The 24,573-nt window shown below is 35.8% G+C and overlaps 1 protein-coding gene across 1 annotated transcript; it reads left to right on the top strand.

The window, feature by feature from the left end:
• The first annotated feature begins 8,586 nt into the window (after positions 1–8,586).
• On the top strand, positions 8,587–24,396 carry ube2d4 (ubiquitin-conjugating enzyme E2D 4 (putative)). Its single transcript, XM_056464602.1, has 7 exons — positions 8,587–8,864; positions 15,800–15,863; positions 16,539–16,570; positions 17,605–17,682; positions 17,786–17,891; positions 20,140–20,233; positions 22,578–24,396. The coding sequence occupies exons 1-7, from the start codon at positions 8,841–8,843 to the stop codon at positions 22,621–22,623; spliced, it is 444 nt and encodes a 147-aa protein (XP_056320577.1). The 5' UTR covers positions 8,587–8,840; the 3' UTR covers positions 22,624–24,396.
• The last annotated feature ends 177 nt before the right edge of the window (positions 24,397–24,573 follow it).

Genomic DNA, 24,573 nt, shown 5'->3' with positions numbered 1-24,573 from the left:
TCTAATTCATGTATATTAATACATGTTGGTTCAAATCAGCCTTTAGGCTCGATAGTCAGGCACACTCCTGTTGGTGTTGTGAATCTGGCAACCTGCGCTTGCGTGGACTCAGAGGAGGAGCCAAGTGACAATGTTTTTTGATAAAGGAGTGCAATACCTAGTTCAACCACTGGGTGTCAAACGCCTTTAAAGGGCAACCTTTATACCTTTAAACCTTTAAAGGGCACATAGTTTACCTCTTTTTTATGATTTAATATTAATATTCTGGTTCTTCTGAGTGTGCCAGTTTAGCTTCAGTTTAAAACACAATTCAGATTTGTTTATTATAATGTGTTAAAAAGTGTCATGTTGGGGGCGTGTCCACAGTTCGCTGATTTAGGGGTGTGTTGCTTCACATGTAAATTAGTTTCGGCTTCCCGCCAACGTAACAAGGGGGCGGGGCCATGAGCTCACCCGCTCTGCGTTTGCAACAGTCTGACAGGCAGACGGAGAAGGAGAGAGAGGATCAGCATTCAGTCGTACATGTACGACTCTGACACAGACCAAGCAGAGAGTACAAAATCATTTGTGTCTTTGTACAGTTTTACAGCCAACTGTGTGCTAGTTTCAAGTGCCGAGCTTGTACACAGAAACTAATAACCACGCACACTGAATTAACTTTGACTGAGGCACCGGATGCGCCGCTCGAAGCCGCGACACGGCACACCAGACTCTCTCTGTGGCGCAGCAGAGACATGAAGTGTCCCGAATCGTCGCGCCACGCATGTTTAAATTCTAAACAGGTTTCTGCAGCGGTCCGCGGCGCCCAGCCGTCGACTTGAGTGTACCCTGATAGAAACCTATGTTTAGAATTCTAAAACGCATGCTAGTTAAGATCACAGGGAGCTTCTGGGATCGCGAGAAATGCAAACGGCTGAAGTATAAGGTAGACTCAATGAGAAGTACACATGTTTGCAAACCTACCTAAAGATACAACCAATAATTCTGATTAGAGCGATAATGTGGAGAATATTGATCTTGTGTTGAGCCCAATGAGCCTTGCATCTAAAAATAGAGCTAGCGTGTTCCTTTAGTGATATCGCTTCGACTCACGCTGAAAATGGCGGACGTGAATCAACAAACTGAGGATATGATGACGCGCCTGTCAATCAATATTGGTGGGCGGGGGGACCGCTCTCCTACGTAAAGTTGCGGTTGATTTGAAAACCGCTCCAATTGGTCCACCGTTTTTTATGTTGTTAAATTGAAAAAAAAGCACTGGGTGTGCTTATATCACCCCAATATGACGGTCTATACACCATACATGCACATATGTCTGTCCAAACAGCTTGAAAAGTAGATTTTTTTTCCATAGGTGCCCTCTAAGCTAGTTGGATTTAGGTATTGGGTAGGACTGGATATATATTGAATTATAAGCACTTTATAAGTACTAATAAACAGCCAATATCTTAATAATAGACTCTTATAGACTTAATAATAGAAGTAATAAGACACTTATAGTAAGAATTGGTACTTAGACTAATTTGTTACCAAATTTCCAAATATATCTCCAAATATAATTAATATTATAAAAAATATATTAAGCCTTTAAATGTCACTTTAAGCTGAATACTAGAATCTTTAAAAAAATCAGGTTAAATCTTAAGTCCTGTCAATATAACATGGACAAAAAAATCTAGAAATTAGTTATTAAAATTAAAAAGCATGTTGAAAAAATCTTGTTAAACAGCACTCGGGACATTTATTAAAAATAAATCAAGTTTCACAGGAGGAGGAAGAGGAATAATTTTGTCTTCAACAGTATATTACAAACAAACACTCAATGATGAACTGTTTTTCAGGTGGCATCAGGTAGTTTTCTCACTGACCCAACAGCTCCATTGTTTAATTTTAGGAGGGTTTCTCATTGTTAAAGCAGCTATAAACCCCGCCGTACCGGCTTTAAGCACACAATGGGGGCACTTTTTACAGGAGCGGAGCTGTCAGTGTTAAGCAGCTGGAATAAAATCCACTCGGAGAGATCATGACTCCGCCGCGGGCTGACAGAGAAGCCATTAGTGTCACAGTTATATTGGATAAACCTGAGACGAAATGCAGCCTTTTTACGACACAATACAGCATCTTACAGCAGATTCATCAAGGCCATCTGATACTGTTGCACGTGGCAGACAATGAAACTGATCACGCTGAGTATTTGTGGAAAAAAAGGTAAAATAACGCACTTTAATACTACTACAATATACTGTAAATCATATCTGTTAATTAACAGTTTGCATATTTTAAGTCTTTTGCGTTCATGTACAGTTGTTCATTGCATTATGGGAGCTTGAACTCTGTTCCGTCGAGTTTTAATGTTGAAAAATTCAACTCTACAGTTTAACAAAGTGACTTTTAATAGTAGTTTGAAACACTATAATGTATAAGGAATAACATATGAAGAGTTAAGATGCAAAAACCTCTACATGCCATCTGAAATTTTCCTCTAAAATTAGCATTTTTTGCTAATTTTTGGCTTTTATGGCAAAGAAAAAGTCCATTTCCTGTTCTTTAAAGTGGAATATCTCAACATAAACAAAGGAGACTGATAAAAATAAAAACATTAATCAAACACAATAAAGACAAATGCTTATTTAGTGATATTTTTCCAACTCATTCTGATTATTTACCCCTATATGCATTTCTGGAGAGCACCAAATATTTCCCAGGATCTACGTTTTTTGCAGTTTTTGTTTTCGCGAATCCACCAGAGGCTGCTGTGTACGCTTTTCAGATCTCAAATTTTTCTCGCGAGTGCCATTCGTGTCTGCTGTTCATGTGTTAATCCACCAGAGGCCGCTGTGTATGCTTTTTCAGACCTCAAATTTCTCTAGCGAGTGCCATTCGCGCCTGCTGTTCTAGTGTAAATCCACCAGAGGCCGCTGTGTACGCTTTTCAGACCTCACATTTCTCTCGCGAGTGCCATTCGCGCCTGCTGTTCATGTGTTAATCCACCAGAGGCCGCTGTGTACGCTTTTCAGACCTCACATTTCTCTCGCGAGTGCCATTTGCGCCTGCTGTTCATGTGTTAATCCACCAGAGGCCACTGTGTACGCTTTTTCAGACCTCAAATTTCTCTCGCGAGTGCCATTCGTGTCTGCTGTTCATGTATTAATCCACCAGAGGCCACTGTGTATGCTTTTCAGACCTCAAATTTCTCTCGCGAGTGCCATTCGTGTCCGCTGTTCATGCAGTTACATGTAAAAGTCACATGAATTCTCTTCACAGTGCGGTCTCAAATCGGAATTGAAAAGATCAGATTCCATGCGGATGTGGGCTGTTCATACTCTCATGACAAAGACAGATCTGAGTCGCATATGCACAAAAAAATGCCTGCAAATGTGCCTTAAAGACATTCAATCATACTTATATCGCAAAATATAATTGCAGCAAAACTAAATAACGTAATGCCCGATTTTTCCAATATCTTGCAGCCCTAGTTGGTGGTTCATTCCTCTGTGGTGACCCCTGATAAATCTAAATGAATGAATTAATAATTTTTATGGTCAATATTATTAGCCTCCTTAAGAAATTAGTTTTCCGATTGGCTACAGAACAACCCACTGTTGTCTAGTTACTTGCCTAATTACCCTAAATTGCCTAGTTAACCCAATTAAGCCATTACATTGCACTTTAGGCTGATTTCCTAATAATTGTGTCTATTTTAATTAAATTTAAGGTGTTTTTGATTTCATCATATATTACCATATATTGAAATAACTCCTAAAATAAGGTGCGGAAGACACTCTATACCGACATTATTGCTTACTGTAAGTGTTTGGGGAAAAGCAGCCTTTTTTATCCTCCAGTGAATGTTTCTCAGGCTTGTTTTTTCTTTGTATAGACGTATATCTCGAAGTGCTGGCTACAAAACAGCTATTGAACATTTCCACTGTTATTGCTCAGGAAACAAGATCCAGTTCATTAAACACAAGGTTGTCCACAAGGGGAACCTGCCTATTATCGGCTATTTAAAAGCCTGTAATAGTCTTTTAGATTATAGGCTTTACTCAGTGAAATTTAAACAGTAATGAAACAAAACACCGCAAAAGCCTCAGATATTACAGTTAATAAAGGGAATTAAAAGGTATGAACTCTATTTACAGAGAGAGAGAGAGAGAGAGAGAGAGAGAGATCCTCACTGATAAGAAATAAACTTTATGTTAGTTTAAATCAATATAAGGCTACCATCATTAGTATATTATTATTTTTATTATATTATTATTATTATTATTTTATTATTATTATTATTATTATTATTATTATTATTATTATTATTATATTATATTATATTATTATTATTATTAGTAGCAGTAGTAGTAGTAGTTGTATATTATTATTAATAATATATTATTATTATTATTAATGTTATTATGATATTATTATTTTTATTATTATTAGTAGTAGTAGTAGTATTATAATTATTATTATTTTTATTATTAGTAGTAGTAGTAGTGGTATTATAAGTATTATTATTATTATTATTATTATTATTATTATTATTATTATTATTGTTATTATTATTATTATTATTAGTAGTAGTAGTAGTTGTATATTATTATTAATATATTATTATTATTATTATTATTAATATTATTATTATATTATTATTATTATTAGTAGTAGTAGTAGTATTATATTATTATTATTATTTTTATTATTATTAGAAGTAGTAGTAGTAGTATTATATTATTATTATTATTATTATTATTAGTAGTAGTAGTAGTAGTAGTATTATATTATTATTATTTTTATTATTATTATTAGTAGTAGTAGTAGTATTATATTATTATTAGTAGTAGTAGTAGTAGTAGTACTATTATATTATTATTATTTTTATTATTATTAGTAGTAGTAGTAGTATTATAAGTATTATTATTATTATTATTAATATTATTATATTATTAGTAGTAGTATTATATTATTATTATAATTATTATTATAATTATTATTATTATTATTATTATTATTATTATTATTATTATTATTATTATTATTATAAGTATTATTATTATTATTATTGTTATATTTGTATTATTATTAGTATTATTATTATTAGTACTGGCTCCAGACAGTGCAAATACAAACAGTGAAAAATACATCAACATACACAAAACAGGACAATGTAAAATTGGCAGTGTTGACAGCGAAATGTACAATTGTGTTCGATAATAAATTAATTGTCGTCTTGCACCGCAGGTTACAAAAATATTGTTAGTTTATAAAATGAAACTACATGAACCACAAAACCAGTATAATGTTGTCAAAATTCCCCCCTAAAAAACAATATATTAGTCAAAATTATTGATTTTTATTATTGATGGTACAAATTTGTTTCTTTGTCTTAAGGTACAATTCTGTTCCATAAAAAGTACTGCCCCAGTGACAAGGGTTTGTACCTTCTTTGGCATCGAACCATTTTTTCTGAGACTGCAGTCTCATAAGAGGTCTTTTCTGTACCATATGGTTCAACTTTTACAATGGTACAAAACTGTTCCTTAAGGAACATTATTTTAACTACCTTTTTTCGGAGAGTGTATTGTTTAAACATAACATTGTTTTTGTGGTCCAGGGGTGGTCTCAAATCTGATTAAAATGCAATTTTTTGAAAACACTGTATATTACCATTATATATAAAATCCCATAATCTGCTTCAGGCTTTGTTCACGTCACATGATAGAAATGTAGCTGCGCTTTCCTGAACATATGTTTTGGATTTTCTATCACTTAAATAATTAAACAGCGCCATCTAGTGTTTAAAGACACCACAGCGCTGCACTGGAGGGACATTCGAAACATGCTCACCCTGTAAAGGGGATAGTTCACCAAAAATGAACATTTAATCACAGTTGACTCTCCCTCAAGTGTTTCCAAAGCTTTATGAGTTTCTTTTGTTGAACACAAAAGAAGATATTTCAAGGAAAGCTGGAAACCATTGACTTCCGTAGCAGGAAAATCAAATGCAAAGAGGATGGTTACAGGTCTTAACATTTTTCAAAATATCTTCTTTGGTGTTCTACAGAAGAAAGAAATGCAAACAGGTTTGAAACAAGTAATAAGAATAATGATTTAATAAGTAATAGGATTTTTTTTTGGTTGAACTACCCCTCTAAACTTTCATCACCCTGTCAAACCTTATTCAGGTTATGATTAACTAAATTGGCCTTAGTCTATGGGTGTTTCCCAGTGTTGGGTTGTGGCTGGAAGGGCATCCGCTGCGTAAAACTTATGTTGGATAAGTTGGCTGTGGTGACCCCTGATTTATAAAGGGACTAAGATGAAAAGAAAATAATAAAAAATTTTATAAAATTAAATGAAGAATGATCTGACTATCATTAGACGCCATTTTACTGAATTTGCTTGGAATTTGTTTGGGAAAAACAAAAGAGTTAGGGTTAGTCAATTAATTTTCGTCCATATTTTGATTATTACAAGTTTCGATTGTCACAATTTTAACACGCGACACTAAAGAACTACATTTCCCAAGATCCCCTCATACCCCAAATGTACACTCTGGTATCGTGATACTCTAAAATCTGTTGCGCAGTTTCGAAGTCAAGTAACTTTCATCTATATTTTGATTATTACAAGCTTTGTTTGTCGCGATTTTAACACGCGACAGTAAAGAACTACATTTCCCAAGATCCCCTCAAACCCCAAATGTCCACTCTGGTATCGCGATACTCTCTAAAATCTGTTGCGCAGTATCGAAGTCAAGTAATGTTCATCTATATTTTGATTATTACAAGTTTCGTTTGTCACGATTTTAACACGCGACACTAAAGAACTACATTTCCCAAGATCCCCTCAAACCCCAAATGTACACTCTGGTATCGCGATACTCTCTAAAATCTGTTGCGCAGTATCGAAGTCAAGTAATTTTCATCTGTATTTTGATTATTACAAGTTTCGATTGTCACGATTTTAACACGCGACACTAAAGAACTACATTTCCCAAGATCCCCTCAAACCCCAAATGTACACTCTGGTATCGCGATACTCTCTAAAATCTGTTGCGCAGTATCGAAGTCAAGTAATTTTCATCTGTATTTTGATTATTACAAGTTTCGATTGTCACGATTTTAACACGCGACACTAAAAAACTACATTTCCCAAGATCACCTCACACCCCAAATGTCCACTCTGGTATCGCGATACTCTCTAAAATCTGTTGCGCAGTATCGAAGTCAAGTAATTTTCATCTATATTTTTATTATTACAAGTTTCAATTGTCACGATTTTAACACGCGACACTAAAGAACTACATTTCCCAAGATCCCCTCAAACCCCAAATGTACACTTTGGTATTGCGATACTCTCTAAAATCTGTTGCGCAGTATCGAAGTCAAGTAATTTTCATTTATATTTTGATTATTACAAGTTTTGATTGTCACGATTTTAACACACGACACTAAAGAACTACATTTCCCAAGATCCCCTCAAACCCCAATTTTCAGTTTTGGGTAAACTATTGCTATATAAGCCATTTTACTGAATTTGTGTTTTTAAGTAAAACAAAAGAGTAAGCGTAAGATCTAAAATGCATGTTAGTCTATGTAAGTAAGCACGTAATAATAAAATATAGACAAACCAATAATGTAAATAAAATGTTTCTAGAAAAGTGAAGCCATAATGCCACCAGAATGGCTGCCGAAATTGAAAAGAGTAGTTTGTTTATATACAGTTTATAACGAAGTCTATCAATTTTCTATATATTTAATTATTACACGTTTCTTTTGTTGCGATTTTCAATGAGACACTAAAGAACTACATTACCCAAAATCCCCTCAAACCCCAAATGTACGCTCTGGTATCGCGATACTATCTGAAATCTGTTGCGTTGTATCGAAGTCAATAATTTTCATCGGTTGATTATTACAAGTTTCCTTTGTCATAATTTTAAAACTAAAGAACTACATTTCCCAAGATCCCCTCAAACCCCAGATAATTTTCACTGAACTATTTCACTGAACTATTGCTATATAAGCCATTTTTCTGAATATGCGTTTCTAGGTAAAAACTAAAAAATTAAGATCTAAAATGCATGTTAGTCTATGTAAGTAAGCATCTAATAATGTAATAAAAATCAAACCACAAATCTTGAAGAAAATCCACAGCTTTTTTCTCTCTCAAAAAATGAAGCCCTGATACCACCAGGAATGGCTGCCATCATTTTGAGTCAATGACATCATTTGGAGCCTGATTCTGAGCAGTGGTCATTAGCAGAAGCCGTGGCATTAAAATTCAACCCAAACTCTTATAAAAGCCTTGAAACCAAACCATTTTAACGCATGAAATAACTAAAAGCAAACACAAAACCAAACAAGGAAGTCAATAATGTTTCTTTAATTTATTTAAAACAAATGTATATATTATCTACATATATAAAAAAATGTATAATGAAGTCAATTAATTAGAATTCGTCTATATTTCGATCATTACAAGTTTCATTTCTCACATGCAACAATAAAGAACTACATTTCCCAAGATCCTCTCGAATGCGCGCTCTGGTATCGCGATACTATTTAAAATCCGTTGCGTAGTATCGCGAGATCACCTTCCTGCTGTCTAGCACAGCACTAAAAACTGTCAGTGAGGCTAGAGGGGGTAAGAATTTACCAAATCTGCGACTGTCCTGTCAAACAGCGGTGTTAATGTCCAAATCTGTGCTTCTGTGTTGTTATATACGTCACGCCTGACGGCTGAGGAGAACCCCCCCCCCCAGCAGCGTTCTCGTCCAAACTGTACAGGCCAAAAACAGTATCTGAAGTAGATCAAACAGTGGGCTGTGGTACAGCGAGCAAATGGCGTTGAAAAGAATCCAAAAGGTGAGTGTGAAGATCGCAAAACCTCACACACCCCATCAGTGTCCTAGTTATCGTCGTATTGTGCTGTTGTGAATGTAAACAAGTCGCACTTTTCCCATTTCATCCCCATCTGGTCAAGACAAAGACGGATGGCCAATGGAGGATGCATGCAGTCGACAGAAACACGATCTATTTTTCTGATCTTACACATGAATGTGCACACTATTATATGCAGTCTTTGTTTATTTTTGTAATATATGGCTGGTTATGAGTGTTTGATTTGCGCAATATGCTATCGGCAGCGTCTTTTGTTGATTGTGTAGGGATATCTGTGCATCCCACACGTGTTGTGAGATGTATCAGACGCTGTTGTGATTGATTAATGGTGTGTGAGTGTGTTGGGGGGTTAACATTGCGTTGAAATGCATGTTTTGCGTTGTCGGTCATCATGAATGAGAGAAGCGCTGCTTTTGCGCATGCGTGATGGCAGACACTGCTTTCAAGTTGCCAATGCTGTACCCCAATGTCAGCGTGTCCATATATGGCTCGGCAAATAGGGCACTAGGACAGCGGAGGGTATTTTTAACAGATTCACCACCCTGCCTGTTAACAAGTGATTACTGCACAAAAACCACTGAGTTTCGTGTGTGCAACCATTACCACTTATTATAAGAAGAGTATGTGTTGGTGTTTGGTTAGCTACTCACACTAGTGTTGTTGTTATGAACTCGCATGCTGATATTTTTAGTAAAAAATGTGAAAAATGTGCATTCAGCTGGGTCATTTTTAGAATTGAGGTAAATTTGGTTTTATATTTACACATTTGTTAATATTTAAACAGTAAAATATATTGTTTACCACGCTACTTTGAATATTGAGTCTAAAGATGCATGTAAGTATTACTTAAAATCAACATTAGCATTATTTAATTAACTGTGAAGTGAACAATGTTGTACTTTGATAGTCTTTGGCTGCTAATATGATTTCCCTATTAAGAATTTGCAAATAAATCTTTTCTGAAATTATGTTATTAAGGAGAATGTCTGAATATCCGATTATAAAACCAGCTTTACCTCTATGTTGTGAACTCGCATGCTGTTATTTTTAGGAAAAATGTGCGTTCAGCTGGGTCATTGTTAGGATTGAGGTAAAGTTGGTTTGCTTATTCGTTAATATTTGAACAGTGACAACTTGTAACACTATATTGTTTTACGCTACTTTGAATATTCGGTCTGAAATCGCATCTAAGTATGACTTCAAAACAGCATTAGCACTAGTTATTTGACTGTGAACAATGTTGTATTTTTATAGTCATATAATTTGCCTATTTAAAATTGGCAAACATTACTTTAATTAAATTATATTATTATAGAGAAAGTCTGAATGTGCAAATATAAAAGTGTCTATCACTGACAAGGAATTACAGCAAATAATAAATAAATAAATTAACAGCCAAGTGTACCAACTTATCCAGCATATGTTTTAGGCAGCGGATGCCCTCTAGGCATGTAGACATGATCAAGACGATCTGATGCAGTTCAAACTGAGCATCAGAATGGGGAAGAAAGGGGATTTAAGTGACTTTGAACGTGGCATGGTTGTTGCTGCCAGACGGGCTGCTCTGAGTATTTCAGAAACTGCTGATCTACTGGGATTTTCACGCACAACCATCTCTAGGGTTTACAGAGAATGGCCTGAAAAAGAGGAAATATCCAGTGAGCGGCAGTTCTGTGGGCGCAAATGCCTTGTTGATGGTCAGAGGAGAATGGCCAGACTGGTTCCAGCTGATAGAAAGGCAACGGTAACTCAAATAAGCACTCGTTACAGCAGAGGTCTGCAGAAGAGCATCTCTGAATGCACAGAAGACCTCACCGGGTGCCACTCCTGTCAGCTAAGAACAGTAAACTGAGGCTACAATTCACACAGGCTCACCAATGAGTTCACTGTACTCAAATGGCCTCCACAGTCACCAGATCTCAATCCAATAGAGCATCTTTGGGATGTGGTGAAACGGGAGATTCACATCATGGATGTGCAGCCGACAAATCTGCAGCAACTGTGGGATGCTATCACGTCAATATGGAGCAAAATCTCTGAGGAATATTTCCAGTAGCTTGTTGAATCTATGCAGGATTAAGGCAGTTCTGAAGGCAAAAGGGGGTCCGACCCCGTACTAGTAAGGTGTACCTGATTAAGTGGCTGGTGAGTGTATATATTGTGCACTATCTTACAGGCAATATTTGGCACATAATATGTATATGTAAGCATTGATCTGAAATATATCAGATCTCATCCTCTCAGTCAAGTCACTTCTCTAATTCATTGTTTCCCAACCCTGTTCCTGGAGGCACACCAACAGTATATTTTGTATGTCTCCCTTATCTAATCCATTCGTGTCAGGTTTTGGGGTCTTTTCTAATGTTCTGCTGAGTTGATTCAGGTGTGTTTGATTAGGGAGAGGTTGAAAATGTGTACTGTTGGTGTGCCTTCAGGAACAGGGTTGGGAAACACTGATCTAATTGACCCCTCAAGAGGCTGTTTGTGTTGCTTGAAGTTACTCTCTGACTCAGAGGGCTGAAAAGACCTCTCTAAAGATAGACATGAAGCCATCAGCTGTTCACCAACAGCACTTTCAATAACCCAACTTAGGCATGCCCCGGTCCGATATTGATATCGGAAATAGGTCCGATATCAGTCCAAAAAAGTATGTCGGACTGCGTTAAAAATCTCCGATATAAGCAGTCCGATGTGCTCTAAACTCCGTTACAGCTATTCTATCCAGCAGCGTGCAAAGCCCACGTGATCACAACACTGCTTGCTAGCAAAGTCCATTTAATATTTAAACATGCTCTTCACACAAGTTATGGTGCATTACAATAGAAATCTATCGTGACGGTAGCACACGCTGATGCTCTCAACAACTCTCATGCTCTCTACTGGTTTATTTACTTCATGTCAAGCCATCTTTACATTGTTTTGTATACACTGCTAATCAACGCAAGGCACAGATGGGCGACGTAGCGCACATCGTGCAAACCTCAGAGAAAACGTTTACAATTCGGTCAGGGCATATCATGGTGCATCCAGTGTGATACCCAATTCAACACCAGCGCTTCCCACACATAAGACTACCTCAGCGGCCAGGTTCTGTGTGCGTAAGAAACTAAGAATACTCCGCCACAGACTCGGATGCTCTGCTGCTGCAGATCCACTGAGACGCGCTGGACACCTGTTCTGACTTCGGTAGTAGCTTTGAGAAGAGCGCGAGGACACGCGGAGAAGAGAAGCCTTTTACTAAATAGACTGATCCAGCTCATTATTTAGGATGACAATACATCCTCTTTTCCCGGACATGTCCTCTATTTGGGACTTAAAAAATTCATTCAGCCAGGATTTCTAAATCGCCTAACGACACGATTCTGCTTTCGCTTTCTATAGCTGTCACGTCAAAGGTGTTAAATGCTTTAAAAAAAAATTTAATCCACATTTAAAAATATTTCCTTTATAGGTGCAGTACAGTAGGTCCCCTGCCGTCCAAAGCCACGCCTCCTGAAATCTTGAACGCGCACCTTAAAGCAGACCCCCTAGTTTTTTGTGATTTTTAAATTTTATTTGTATTTTTTTAAACTAAAAATGACTGATTTTGTGGCGGTAATTGTCAGAAATTTGCGGACAAAATTGCAATTTAAATAAATATATATGTAAATATTTAAATAAATAGATAAATAGATTAAAAAAATAAATAAATAAATATATATATATATATATATATATATATATATATATATATATATATATATATATATATATATATATATATATATATATAAAATAACTTGCTCTTCATCACATTTGATGATGATTGATGATCCTAGCAAACTGAACAGACCTTTTATTCCTAATAAATAGGTTGCTTTGCGCTCGTCCTCTCTTGTTGATATGATTATACACGTGACTACCTGGACATGTTAATACGCAGCTGTCAATCAATTCGGTGGGCGGGGCGACCGCACTCCTACGTAAAGTTGCGGTTGATCTGAAAACCGCCCCAATTGGTCCACTGTTTTTATGTTAAATTGGAAAAAAAGGACTGGGTGTGTTTATATCACCCCAATATGACGGTCTATACACTATACCTACACATATGTCTGTCCAAATAGTTTGAAAAGTAGATTTTTCACCATAGGTGCCCTTAAATAAATAAACAAATAAATAAAAGTATATATAATATAGTTTTAGTTTTATAAATAATTACATTTAAGTAAAATTATATATATTTTTATAAAATGCTTAGAAAATAATAGAAGGCACAACAAATGTATAATATATACACTGAAAAAATTATTCAAAGATGATTCCTTGGATTTACTCAATTTTTTTTATGTTAAGTGGTTGTAAACAATTAATTTTTGCTGAATTTAAACAAACAAATTAAGTTGAACGTTATTAAATTTAATTTGTTTAAATTCAACAGAAATAAATTGTTTGCAACAGTTTTGCATACAACACTTTTTTTCAGTGTATTTGTTATAATTATATTATATTATATTAATTTATATTATATTATATTTGTTAATAAATAGAGGTTTAAATGAGCATTTTATATAAACATTTTAGAGAAAATTATAGACAGGTAGGCCTTCAAAATTTGATCGGAGAAAGAAGTGGGCCCCGCAGTGAAACAGGTTGAGAACCCGTGACCCACTGCACCTTTAATGTGTTTTTGATTGTCCACAGAACAAATTATACAATGACTTGCCTAATTACCCTAACTTTACCCTAATTACCCTAGTTAAACCTTTAAATGTCACTTTAAGCTGAATACTAGTGTCTTGAAGAATATCTAGTCTAATATTATGTGCTGTCATCATGACAAAGAGAAATAAATCAGTCATTAGAAATGAGTTATTAAAACTATTATGTTCAGAAATGTGTTGAACAAATTTTCTCTCTGTTAAACAGAAATTGTGGAAAGAAATATACAGAAGGGCTAATAATTCTATGTCATCTTTTAAAAGAAGGACACACAAGGAAGGAGCGTTTTTTTTTAGACTGGTATTTTCAGTTACACGTTTTGTTTATATCACTTTATTTCCTCCTCAGAGCTGTTTGTAAGGCACTATAAATGACTGGTAACTGTGCTGGCAGAGCTCCGCAGATGATCTCTATTTCTCAATATGGAAACAAACCACATGGCCAAAGCATTAGGAGTATGTGTTGGCAACCGCATCACACCACCATCAGCCAAAGTCTGTTTTTAGAAAGCATTTAGAATAAATTAAATATCCTTGTGCTGATAAAGATCTGATCAGAACAGGAATCCTTTGCTTTTTTAATGTCTTTTACACTTCTTTTAGTGTATAATGTTGCTGTTAAAACAACACAAATTCTCTCCAGCAGTAGAGTGTTTGTGTATTCGAGCTTTTCTTTGAGCTCAGGAAATTGTATATCAGGTTTTTTTGCGTGAGGATCTGAGGCACAAGCTGCAAAGTCACTGGCTCATTCGCATTTAAAGAGATTTGCTTTTGCTTTATTTTTCTTTATTGAATTTATCTATGGCTTAGCTTGTGGATTTGTTTATTATATTTTATACACCCTCCTACAGAATCTTCCCAATCTATCTGAAGTTCTAGATTCTTACAAACATTTAACCAACGAATTTAGTGAAGTTGTATTCATATCGCAATATACAGTTGAAGTCAAAATTATTAGCCCCCCTGATTATAGCCCCCCAGTTTATTTTTCCCCCAATTTCTGTTTAACGGAGAGCAGATTTCTTCAACACATTTCTAAACATAATAGTTTTAATAACTCATCTCTAATAACTGATTTATTTTCTCTTCACCATGATGACAGTAAATAATAATTGACTAGATATTCTTGAAGACACTTCTATACAGCTTAAAGTGACATTTAAAGGCTTAACTAGGTTAATTAGGCAGGTTAGGGTAGGGGTGGGCGATATGTAAAAAATATCATATCCCGATTTTTTTTTTTTTTCTGGGGAAATCACGATTTTTATCCCGATTTCTTTATTATTTTTTTTTTTAAGAATATTTAGCAAAATTACAAAGATACAATACAACCAAACTAATGTCCTCATATAAAATATACTCTTAGCATGTATGTATAAGAATATTTTAATTAAGTGAAGATTTAATGCAAGTGCTATTCTGCAAAGGAAGAACATTCAACAAGACTTGCATTGCAATTACTGCACCATCAAAATGAACATTTGTTTAACAAATCTAACAAATCTTAGTTTAACAAGTCTAACAAATCAGCTTATTAGACATAGATCCTCAGCAACACCTTCAAAAATGTAAATGGATTATTTTTTTACAAAGTTAAATAAAGTTTAAATAAAAATATAACTGTCAATGCAAGTGCACAGACTTTAGCATAACTCCCAAAATAAACATTGGCTTAGAAAAGAAAAATAAACATACAAACAGTAAACTACCTTTTGTACTCTGTTAAGTGCCATAGATTTTTGTGCAACATGTTTCAGAACCAAAAAAATAAAATACCCTAACCGTTAGGGTAATTAGGTAAGTTATTGTATAACAATGGTTTGTTCTGTAGACTATTGAAAAAAATAATTAGCTTAAAAGGGCTGATAATTTTGACCTTAAAATGGATTTAAAAAAATTTAAAACTGCTTTCATTCTAGCCGAAAATAAAACAAATAAGACTTTCTCCAGAAGAAAAAATATTATCAGACATACTGTGAAAATTTCCTTGCTCTCTTAAAGATTATTTGGGAAATATTTAAAAAAAAGAGAAAATTCAGAGGGGGGCTAATACTTTTGACATCAACTGTATATCGCAGATAAAAAATAATATTGCAATGTGTAATTTTTCTAATATCGTGCAGCCCTAATTTGGCCGCTTACGAATGTGGTAATTAAAAATGCTGTTTAACCAAAACTTTTCATTTCTGCTGTTTTCCTCAGGAACTGACAGATCTACAGAGAGATCCTCCAGCCCAGTGTTCAGCAGGTCCAGTCGGAGAGGACTGTGAGTACATGAGCAGTTATAATGCCTTTCTTTTGATGTATGCATTCAATTATTGCTTAAAAACAAAGATACATCCTTTAAAGGGGGTCCTATTAAGCAAAAATCACTTTTATAAGGGGTTTAAACACAGTTGTGTGTCAGCAGTGTGTAAATATATCCAGCTTCTAATGGTCAACATTAATAATTCTATGTTTTTATGGGCACACGTGATAAAAACAGTCTGCAGAAACACTTTGATTGACATTGTGCCTTTGTATGATGTCATCAGAGGGGGAAAGCCCCGCCCACCAGTGACCATCTCTCTTTCACTCAGCCCTGAGTGAGAAGCAGCTGTCCACCATTAGAGTTTTGAATCTGCCACTATGCTGACACACAGGCATTTGTAGCCCCGCCCTCTTTTGAAAATCTCATTTGAATTTAAAGCGACAGTCACCAAAATGACACAGTTAAGATCAATGCCAAAAAGGGGCAGTTTCAGAGTGTTATACAGCAATATTTGTGTTAAATTTTGAGCTGAAATTTCACACATTCTAGGGTCATCAGAGACTTATTTTACATTTTGTAAAAAGGTGCTTAATTGGTCTCCGTTAATAGAAGTCCTGCTGAATTTGAGCAAAGTTGTTACTCTGCTTCAATACTACTAATCAATTGTTTATAAAATGTCTTGTTTTTCAGTGTTCCACTGGCAGGCAACAATAATGGGGCCGGTGAGTAGATGTGATTTCTGCCTAATAATTTAAGATTTAAATACTGCTTTTTATTGACATTTTAAGCATTAAGACATTTGAATTAGTCATCCCAACCACACGTTTTGATGTACCAAAATATTTCCTAAAGATTTAGAATAAAGAAATATGAATTTTTTTTAATATAATTTATAACATCATATATCATTAGACAAAATAATAGGACTCTGATAAAGTTTTAAATAGCCCATTGTCATTTATTAGGCAAATAACAAACTGGTCAGCACATTGAACTTTCAGAATTTGTCCATTTCTATAAAAAATAATTAAAACATAATAATAATAATGTAGAGCATCACAATTTTCTAGCCTCTCTTGTAAAAAAGTACATTTGAGATCCATGGATAACAACAAAAGCCAAAATAGTATTCAAATTAGAGCTGCAACGACGAATCGATTACTAAAAGTGTTGACAACAAATTTTATAATCGATTCGTTGTGTCGAGCGGCATGGAGACATTTGATTATTAAAAAACTTTAGTTGAGCACGGAGCGGAGTGAACGCACTCTTCCTCTCTCGCGCACTGATGCTAGCAAAATTCAGCCTCTCATAGACAGGACAGAGCAAAAAAAAAAAACAAACGAAGGTAAACGTTAGAGGAAAGATACATTTGCGAAGCAGAGAAATCTGCACAACCCTAGTCATCCAAGGTGTGGGAGCATTTCACACTAAATAAACAAAAGCAGCATGACAAAAAAATTCAAACTGAGCTTTGGCGCGTTGGCTAGCGCTGAGCCAGAGAAAGACGTGTCATATTATCACAATTATGCAGCGTTTTTAACCACCCAATGCTTATTTCATGTTTTATACATGTGAATACACACAAGTACTAGTAAAACAATACATTTAGAGTTTGTAAAACACATAAAAGAAAGTCAATGGAAGTCTAACAATCCATTCAAATATAATTTGAATAGATAGCTTTTATAAACTGCACTTTTTTCCCTCGTTTATATATATATAAACATTTAAAAATCATGTCATTGGTTTTCAGAATGACAGTCCATATCAAGGAGGAGTTTTCTTCCTCACGATTCACTTCCCAACAGACTACCCATTTAAACCACCAAAGGTCAGTCCATCTGTGATGTTCATTGTGTTTTGAGGCCATCAGTCTAATACACACATGTATGTGGTGGTTTCCAATGCTCGATACTCTCCGCTTTGACCTACAGGTCGCGTTCACAACAAAAATCTACCACCCTAACATTAACAGTAACGGCAGCATTTGTCTGGACATCCTGCGGTCTCAGTGGTCACCTGCGCTCACGGTATCTAAAGGTAGGTTTCGGACAACGTTTCCTAAACACATGATTTAAAAAGAACGTTTTAAATGTTTTTAACAGCAGGCGGTGCTCTAGACTAGTTTTTAACAGTAGATGATGCTCTAGGCTAGTTTTTAACAGTAGATGACGCTCTAGGCTAGTTTTTAACAGCAGATCGTGCTGCTTTAGGATTTTTGTAACCGTAGATGACGCTCTAGGCTAGTTTTTAACAGCAGATGATGCTCTAGTCTAGTTTTTAACAGCAGATGATGCTCTAGGCTAGTTTTTAACAGCAGATTGTGCTGCTTTAGGATTTTTGTAACAGTAGATGACGCTCTAGGCTAGTTTTTAACAGCAGATCGTGCTGCTTAACAGTAGATGATGCTCTAGGCTAGTTTTTAACAGCAGATGATGCTCTAGGCTAGTTTTTAACAGCAGATTGTGCTGCTTTAGGATTTTTGTAACAGTAGATGACGCTCTAGGCTAGTTTTTAACAGCAGATCGTGCTGCTTAACAGTAGATGATGCTCTAGGCTAGTTTTTAACAGCAGATGAAGCTCTAGGCTAGTTTTTAACAGCAGATCGTGCTGCTTAACAGTAGATGATGCTCTAGGCTAGTTTTTAACAGCAGATGAAGCTCTAGGCTAGTTTTTAACAGCAGATCGTGCTGCTTCAGGATTTTTGTAACAGTAGATGACGCTCTAGGCTAGTTTTTAGAAGTAGATGACGCTCTAGGCTAGTTTTTAACAGCAGATGATGCTCTAGGCTAGTTTTTAACAGCAGATCGTGTTGCTTTAGGATTTTTGTAACAGTAGATGATGCTTTAGGCGAGCCTTTAACAGTAGATGATGCTCTAGGTAAGTTTTTAACAGTAGATGACGCTGCTTTAGGATTTTTGTAACAGTAGATGACGCTCTAGGCGAGCTTTTAACAGTAGATGATGCTCTAGGCGAGCTTTTAACAGTAGATGATGCTCTAGGCGAGTTTTTAACAGCAGATCGTGCTGCTTTAAGATTTTTGTAACAACAGATGACGCTCTAGGCTAGTTTTTAACAGTAGATGACGCTCTAGGCTAGTTTTTAACAGTAGATGATGTTCTAGGCTAGTTTTTAACAGCAGATCGTGCTGCTTTAGGATTTTTGTAACAGTAGATGACGCTCTAGGCGAGCTTTTAACAGTTGATGACGCTCTAGGTGAGTTTTTAACGGTAGATGATGCTCTAGGCGAGTTTTTAACAGTAGATGACGCTCTAGCCTATTTTTTAACAGTAGAGGGCAATGTAGGCTAATTTATAACATCAGGTGGCGCTCCAGGCTAGCTTTTACAGCACATCATGCTACTATAGGATATATTTTAACAATAGATGATGCTCTAGGTGAGTTTTTAACAGCAGGCGGTGCTTTTAACAGCAGATTGTGCCACTCTAGGATATATTTCAACAGTAGATGATGCTGTAGGCGGGTTTTTAACAGCAGGCAGTGCTTTTAAAAGCAGATCGTGCTGCTCTAGGATATATTTTAACAGTAAATGACGCTCTAGACTAATTTTCAATAGTAGATTATGCTTTTTGCTGGTTTTTAGCAGCAGATGTCGCTCTAGGCTAGTTTTAAACAGCAGACGGCGCTCTAGGCTAGTTTTAAATGGCAGGTGGCGTTCTAGGCTAGTTATTAGCAGAAGATGGTGCTCTAGGCTAGTTTTTAACAGCAAATGGTGCCATAGGCTAGTTTTTTTTACAGCAGATGGTGCTCTAGGTTAGTTTTAAACAGCAGATGACACTCTAGGCTAATTATTAATAAAACAATTTAATAAAATAACATTTTTGATGTAATATAAGGTCAATAAGGCCAACAAGTTCTCTTATTCAGGAAAACCAATCTGGTAATTTAAGGAATTAAATTAAATATTAAATAATCAAATATAATGTCAGTATGTTTTACATGTTGTCATGTTCACGAAACTCAGCGTTATAATTTAAGTAATATAAGAATATAATTAAATGAATTTATAATTTGATAGTGTTCTTCTGTGGCTTGAGCACTTGTAGGACAGACACAGTTTTGAGTACAGTAAAAGATCAAAATTCATGGCTGATATCAGAACCTGTGCAGCGATTTACTCTTTGTTCTAGCATTGACCTAGTTTGGTTCACTCTGCAGCATTTGTGTGTGTTTAACATGCCAAACAAGCACTCCTCATTCCAGCAGAGCAGACGAGTGGGACATTGTGGTATTATTTTGTTTTTAATGCGTTCCCTTCATATTTTAGTCTTGTTGTCCATCTGCTCCCTGTTATGTGACCCGAACCCAGATGACCCGCTGGTACCTGAGATCGCACACACATATAAAGCAGACAGAGAAAAGTGAGTGACCATTCAGTCGCACCTCTATCATTCATATCATATGCTTTAATATCATATCATATATTTGTGGACTGAATGCCTGTTTGAAAATATAGTGAAAATATTGAATATAAATATTGAAAATATAGTGAATGTGAGAGTAGAACAGTAAAAGATTGTCTGTTTATATCAGTAAACTTGATGGATGTCATGATCATGGCACATGATACGTCTGGTATTAGTGTAAAAACAGCGTTATGTAACAAGTGGGTTAACAACACTACAACTAATGATACACCAGTATATCTTTCCAACTTTAAAATGGCATTGGATGAACCACTAAAATATGTAAAATAGCCAATATTTGGGCTGTATTAGCTCAACTTTGGGTCAAATATGGACAAGCACAATAGTTCAGTTGAAAATGTAATTAAAATATTATTGGATGAATGACCGTTAGTTGTAAAATATACAATATTGGCACATTTGAGAATCATAAGCAAATTCTGGGTTGTATTAACCCAACGTTGGATCAATTATGGACAAACCCAACAGTTGGGTTAAAAATGTCATATAAATTTTATTGGTTGAACCTTAATTAGTTGTAAAAACAGCATTATGTAACAAATGGGTTAAAAACAGCAGAACTAATGTTACACAGCAGATCGTTTCAACTTAAAATCTCATTGGTAGAACAATATTCAGTTGTAAATTAGCCAATATTTTGGGTTGTATTTGGTCAACTTTGCGTCACATATGGACAAAACTAATATTTGGGTTAAAAATTTAATTAATTTCATTGGTTGAACCCGATAGTTGTAAAATAGCCATTATTTGCACATTTAATACTCATAAACGCAAAAAAATGCTGGGTTGTATTAAACCTCTGTTGAATCAAATATGGGCAAACCCAACAGTTGGGTTAAAAATGTAATTAAAATCTCATTGGATAAATTACCATTGTAAAATTGACAATTTTTGCATATAAAGTGCATGCGGAAAGTATTGATAGCGCTTCACATTTTGTTTATGTTACAGCCTTATTCCAAAATGGATTAAATTCATGTATTTCCTCAACATTCTACACACAATCCCCCATAATGACAATGTGAAAAAAAGAGTTTTTGAAATTGTTGCAGATTTATTAAGAATAAAAAAGCTGAAGAATCACATGTACATCAGTATCGACAGCCTTTGGCGTGAAGCTCTAAATTGAGCTCAGGTACGTTCTGTTTCCTCTGATCATTCTTGAGATGTTTCAGCAGCTTCATTGGAGTTCACCTGTGGTCAATTCAGTTGATTGGACATGATGTGAAAAAACCTGTCTATATAAGGGCCCAGGGTTGACAGTGCATGTCAAAGCACAAACCAAGCATGAAGACAAAGGAATTGTCTGTATACCTTCGAGACAGGATTGTCTCAAGGCACAAGGAGAGAGGAGAACCTTACAGAAGGACAACCATCTGTGCAGCAATCCACCAATCAGGCCTGTATGGTAGAGTGGCCAGACGGAAGCCACTCCCCACCTGGAATTTGTCAAAAGGCATCTGAAGGACTCTCAGACCATAAGAAACTAAACTCTCTCATCTGATGAGACTCAAATTGAACTCTTTGTAGTGAATGCCAGGCGTTACGTTTGGAGAAAACCAGGCAGCGCTCATCACCAGGCTAATACCATCCCTACAGTGAAGCATGGTGGTGGCAGCATCATGCTGTGGGGATGTTTTTCAGCAGCAGGAACTGGAAGACTATTCAGGATAGGGGGAAATATGAATGCAGCAATGTACAGAGACATCCTGAATGAAAACCTGCTTCAGAGAGCTCTTGACCTCTTCCAGCAGGACAATGACCAAATGGCCCAGCCAGAGCCCAGACCCAAATCCTATTGAACATCTCTGGAGAGATCTGAAAATGGCTGTACACCATCGCTGAGAGCTTGAGAGGTACTGCAAAGAGGATTCCAAAGACAGGTGTGCCAAGCTTGTTCAAAAAGACTTGAGTCTGTATTCGCTGCCAAAGGTGCATCAACAAAGTATTGAGCAAAGGCTGTGAAGACTGATGTACATGTGATTTGTTTGATAATGAATTTAATCCATTTTGGATTAAGTCTGTAACATAAAGAAATGTGGAAAAAAGTCAAGCGCTATCAATACTTTCCGGATGCACTGTATGAGACACTCTGATGCTGCATTCACACCAGCGTCAAGCATGAGTGTTTTACATGTTAAGTCAATGCAAACACACGAATAGACATAATTGGGTCAAATACAGGCAAACCCAACAGTTGGGTTAAAAATGTAATTAATATCTCATTGGATGAACCACAGTTGTAAAAGAACCAACATTACACTTTCTTTTCTGGCAGGTACAACAGACTAGCGAGAGAATGGACGCAAAAGTACGCCATGTGAGAGAGGGCCTGCGCCTGAACCGCTCCAGAATCAAACGGACAGAGAAACGTGTTTTTACTTTGAACAAGAGGAGTAAACATGAGTGAATGTTGAGTGGAGGGAAACTAAAACAACAGACCCTTTGGCCAGAAGCAGAACGAGGAGGTGAGAGTCTCAGTCCTCCGTCATGTGCCGTCGATCTCACGAATCAACCTGGAATTAAAAAAAAAAACACAAACAAAACTCCAGGAAAACTGTCAAACCGGACAAACCTCGGGGTGCCACAAAACCCAGGAACTTAGACTTGTAGTTAGCTCTATTATTACTGTCATTGTGGATTTTTTCTCAGTGTTACTCTCGTCATCACTGTGCTGTGCTTTGCTGAATGAGGAAACGGTGGGCTGTTGGAAAGCTGGCACTGCGGACTCGATGGAAAATGTTGACTTTTTAAACAGTTTACGAATGTAAATGTAAAAAACTGATGTATTTTTGGGTGTTCGACGGAATGTACACTGCAAAAACAAATCGTGCTTAAGGTTTAGACTTGATTCAAGTCTAAATATGTAAGAATTTCCTAAAGAAGCATTTTCTAGACTAGTTAAAAATGTTGAGGGTGTCAAAATTAAGTGAGGTTTTCCTTAAAACGAGCATAATAATGTGCAATCGGAGTGAGTAAAATATTTTTGTTTTCAGATTAAAATGTTTAGTTTATTATTAAGTTTGCTAATTAAATGTTTTATAATTTATTAAGTTTATTTCACCCCATTGGCAGATTATTTAGCTCGTTTAAAGGAAAAACTCACTCAATTTTGACGACTTGTGTCCGAAAACAAAACAGTATCTTTTGCTAGTCTAGAAAATGCTTCCTGCTTTAAGAATGTGCAGATATTTGGACTTAAAATGCGTAAGAAAGCATTTATTTATTTATTTTTGCAGTGTATCGTTCGCCTTCCAACGTTCCCGCCGTTTCAGTGTTATTCCATAAAACACTATGAATGTGATTTGGGAAACGGTTGTGTCTCTAATGAGCTGGTGTGATTTTGATTTTGGAAAGAAAATGAAGAAAAAAAAATCATAAAAATAGTCTACATATTTGTGCAGTAATAAAAAGATAGACGGGTAACACCGTGTCCTAGCAAGAGTCGATGCAAATCTAGCAACTAGCAATCAAATCCTTTTTTTTTAATGGAACACTCCACTTTTAACTCCCCTAGAGGTAAACAGTTGTGTTTTACCATTTATTTAAATCATTCAGCCAATCTCCAGGTCTGGCGGAAGCACTTTTAGCTTAGCTTAGCATAAATCATTGAATCAGATTAGACCATTAGCATCTCACTTAAAAAAGATGTATATTATGCAGTGCTGTTAGCTAGTTACCTAGCTGGGGATTATTTTCATTCATTCATTAATTAATTCATACATTTTCCTTCGGCTTAATCTCTGATTTATTAGAGGCCACCACAGCAGAATGAACCGCCAACTATTTCAGCATGTTTTACGCAGCGGATGCCCTTCCAGACACAACCCAGTACTGGAAAAGGATTATTTTCATGTGCTGCTTAATATTATTGTGCGTCTGTAGTAATGCAACAGCAGCAAAGTTCGTTGATTATTTACTCTAGAAGGAGAGTTTAGTTGCTAGCCACATCAGCCTATAGCAGTTTTTAATTTCCTGTCGGTCTTAGTGCACTACAAAAGAGTCAAACTTTAAGTAGGAAAATTATCACAACTCTTATTTAATTTTTTATTTTTGTGAGATGCTAATGGTCTAATCTGATTCAATGACCTATGCTAAGCTAAAATGTCTCCCGCCAGATCCGGAAATCGGCTGAGTGGATTCACAAGCTCTTTAGAAATGTAAAATCTTTTCAATCCAGGTGACTTGTAAAGTGATTTTCTGAGCCATTTGTAATTTTAAAGGGAAAGTTCACCCAAAAATCTAAATCTCCTGTTAAATTACTCACCCACAGG

The sequence above is a fragment of the Danio aesculapii genome, chromosome 8, assembly GCF_903798145.1.
Source record: "Danio aesculapii chromosome 8, fDanAes4.1, whole genome shotgun sequence".
Classification (NCBI taxonomy): Eukaryota; Metazoa; Chordata; class Actinopteri; order Cypriniformes; family Danionidae; genus Danio; species Danio aesculapii.
The sequence above is the reverse complement of the archived record's forward strand: the minus strand, read 5'-3'. Positions and strand labels throughout refer to the sequence as shown.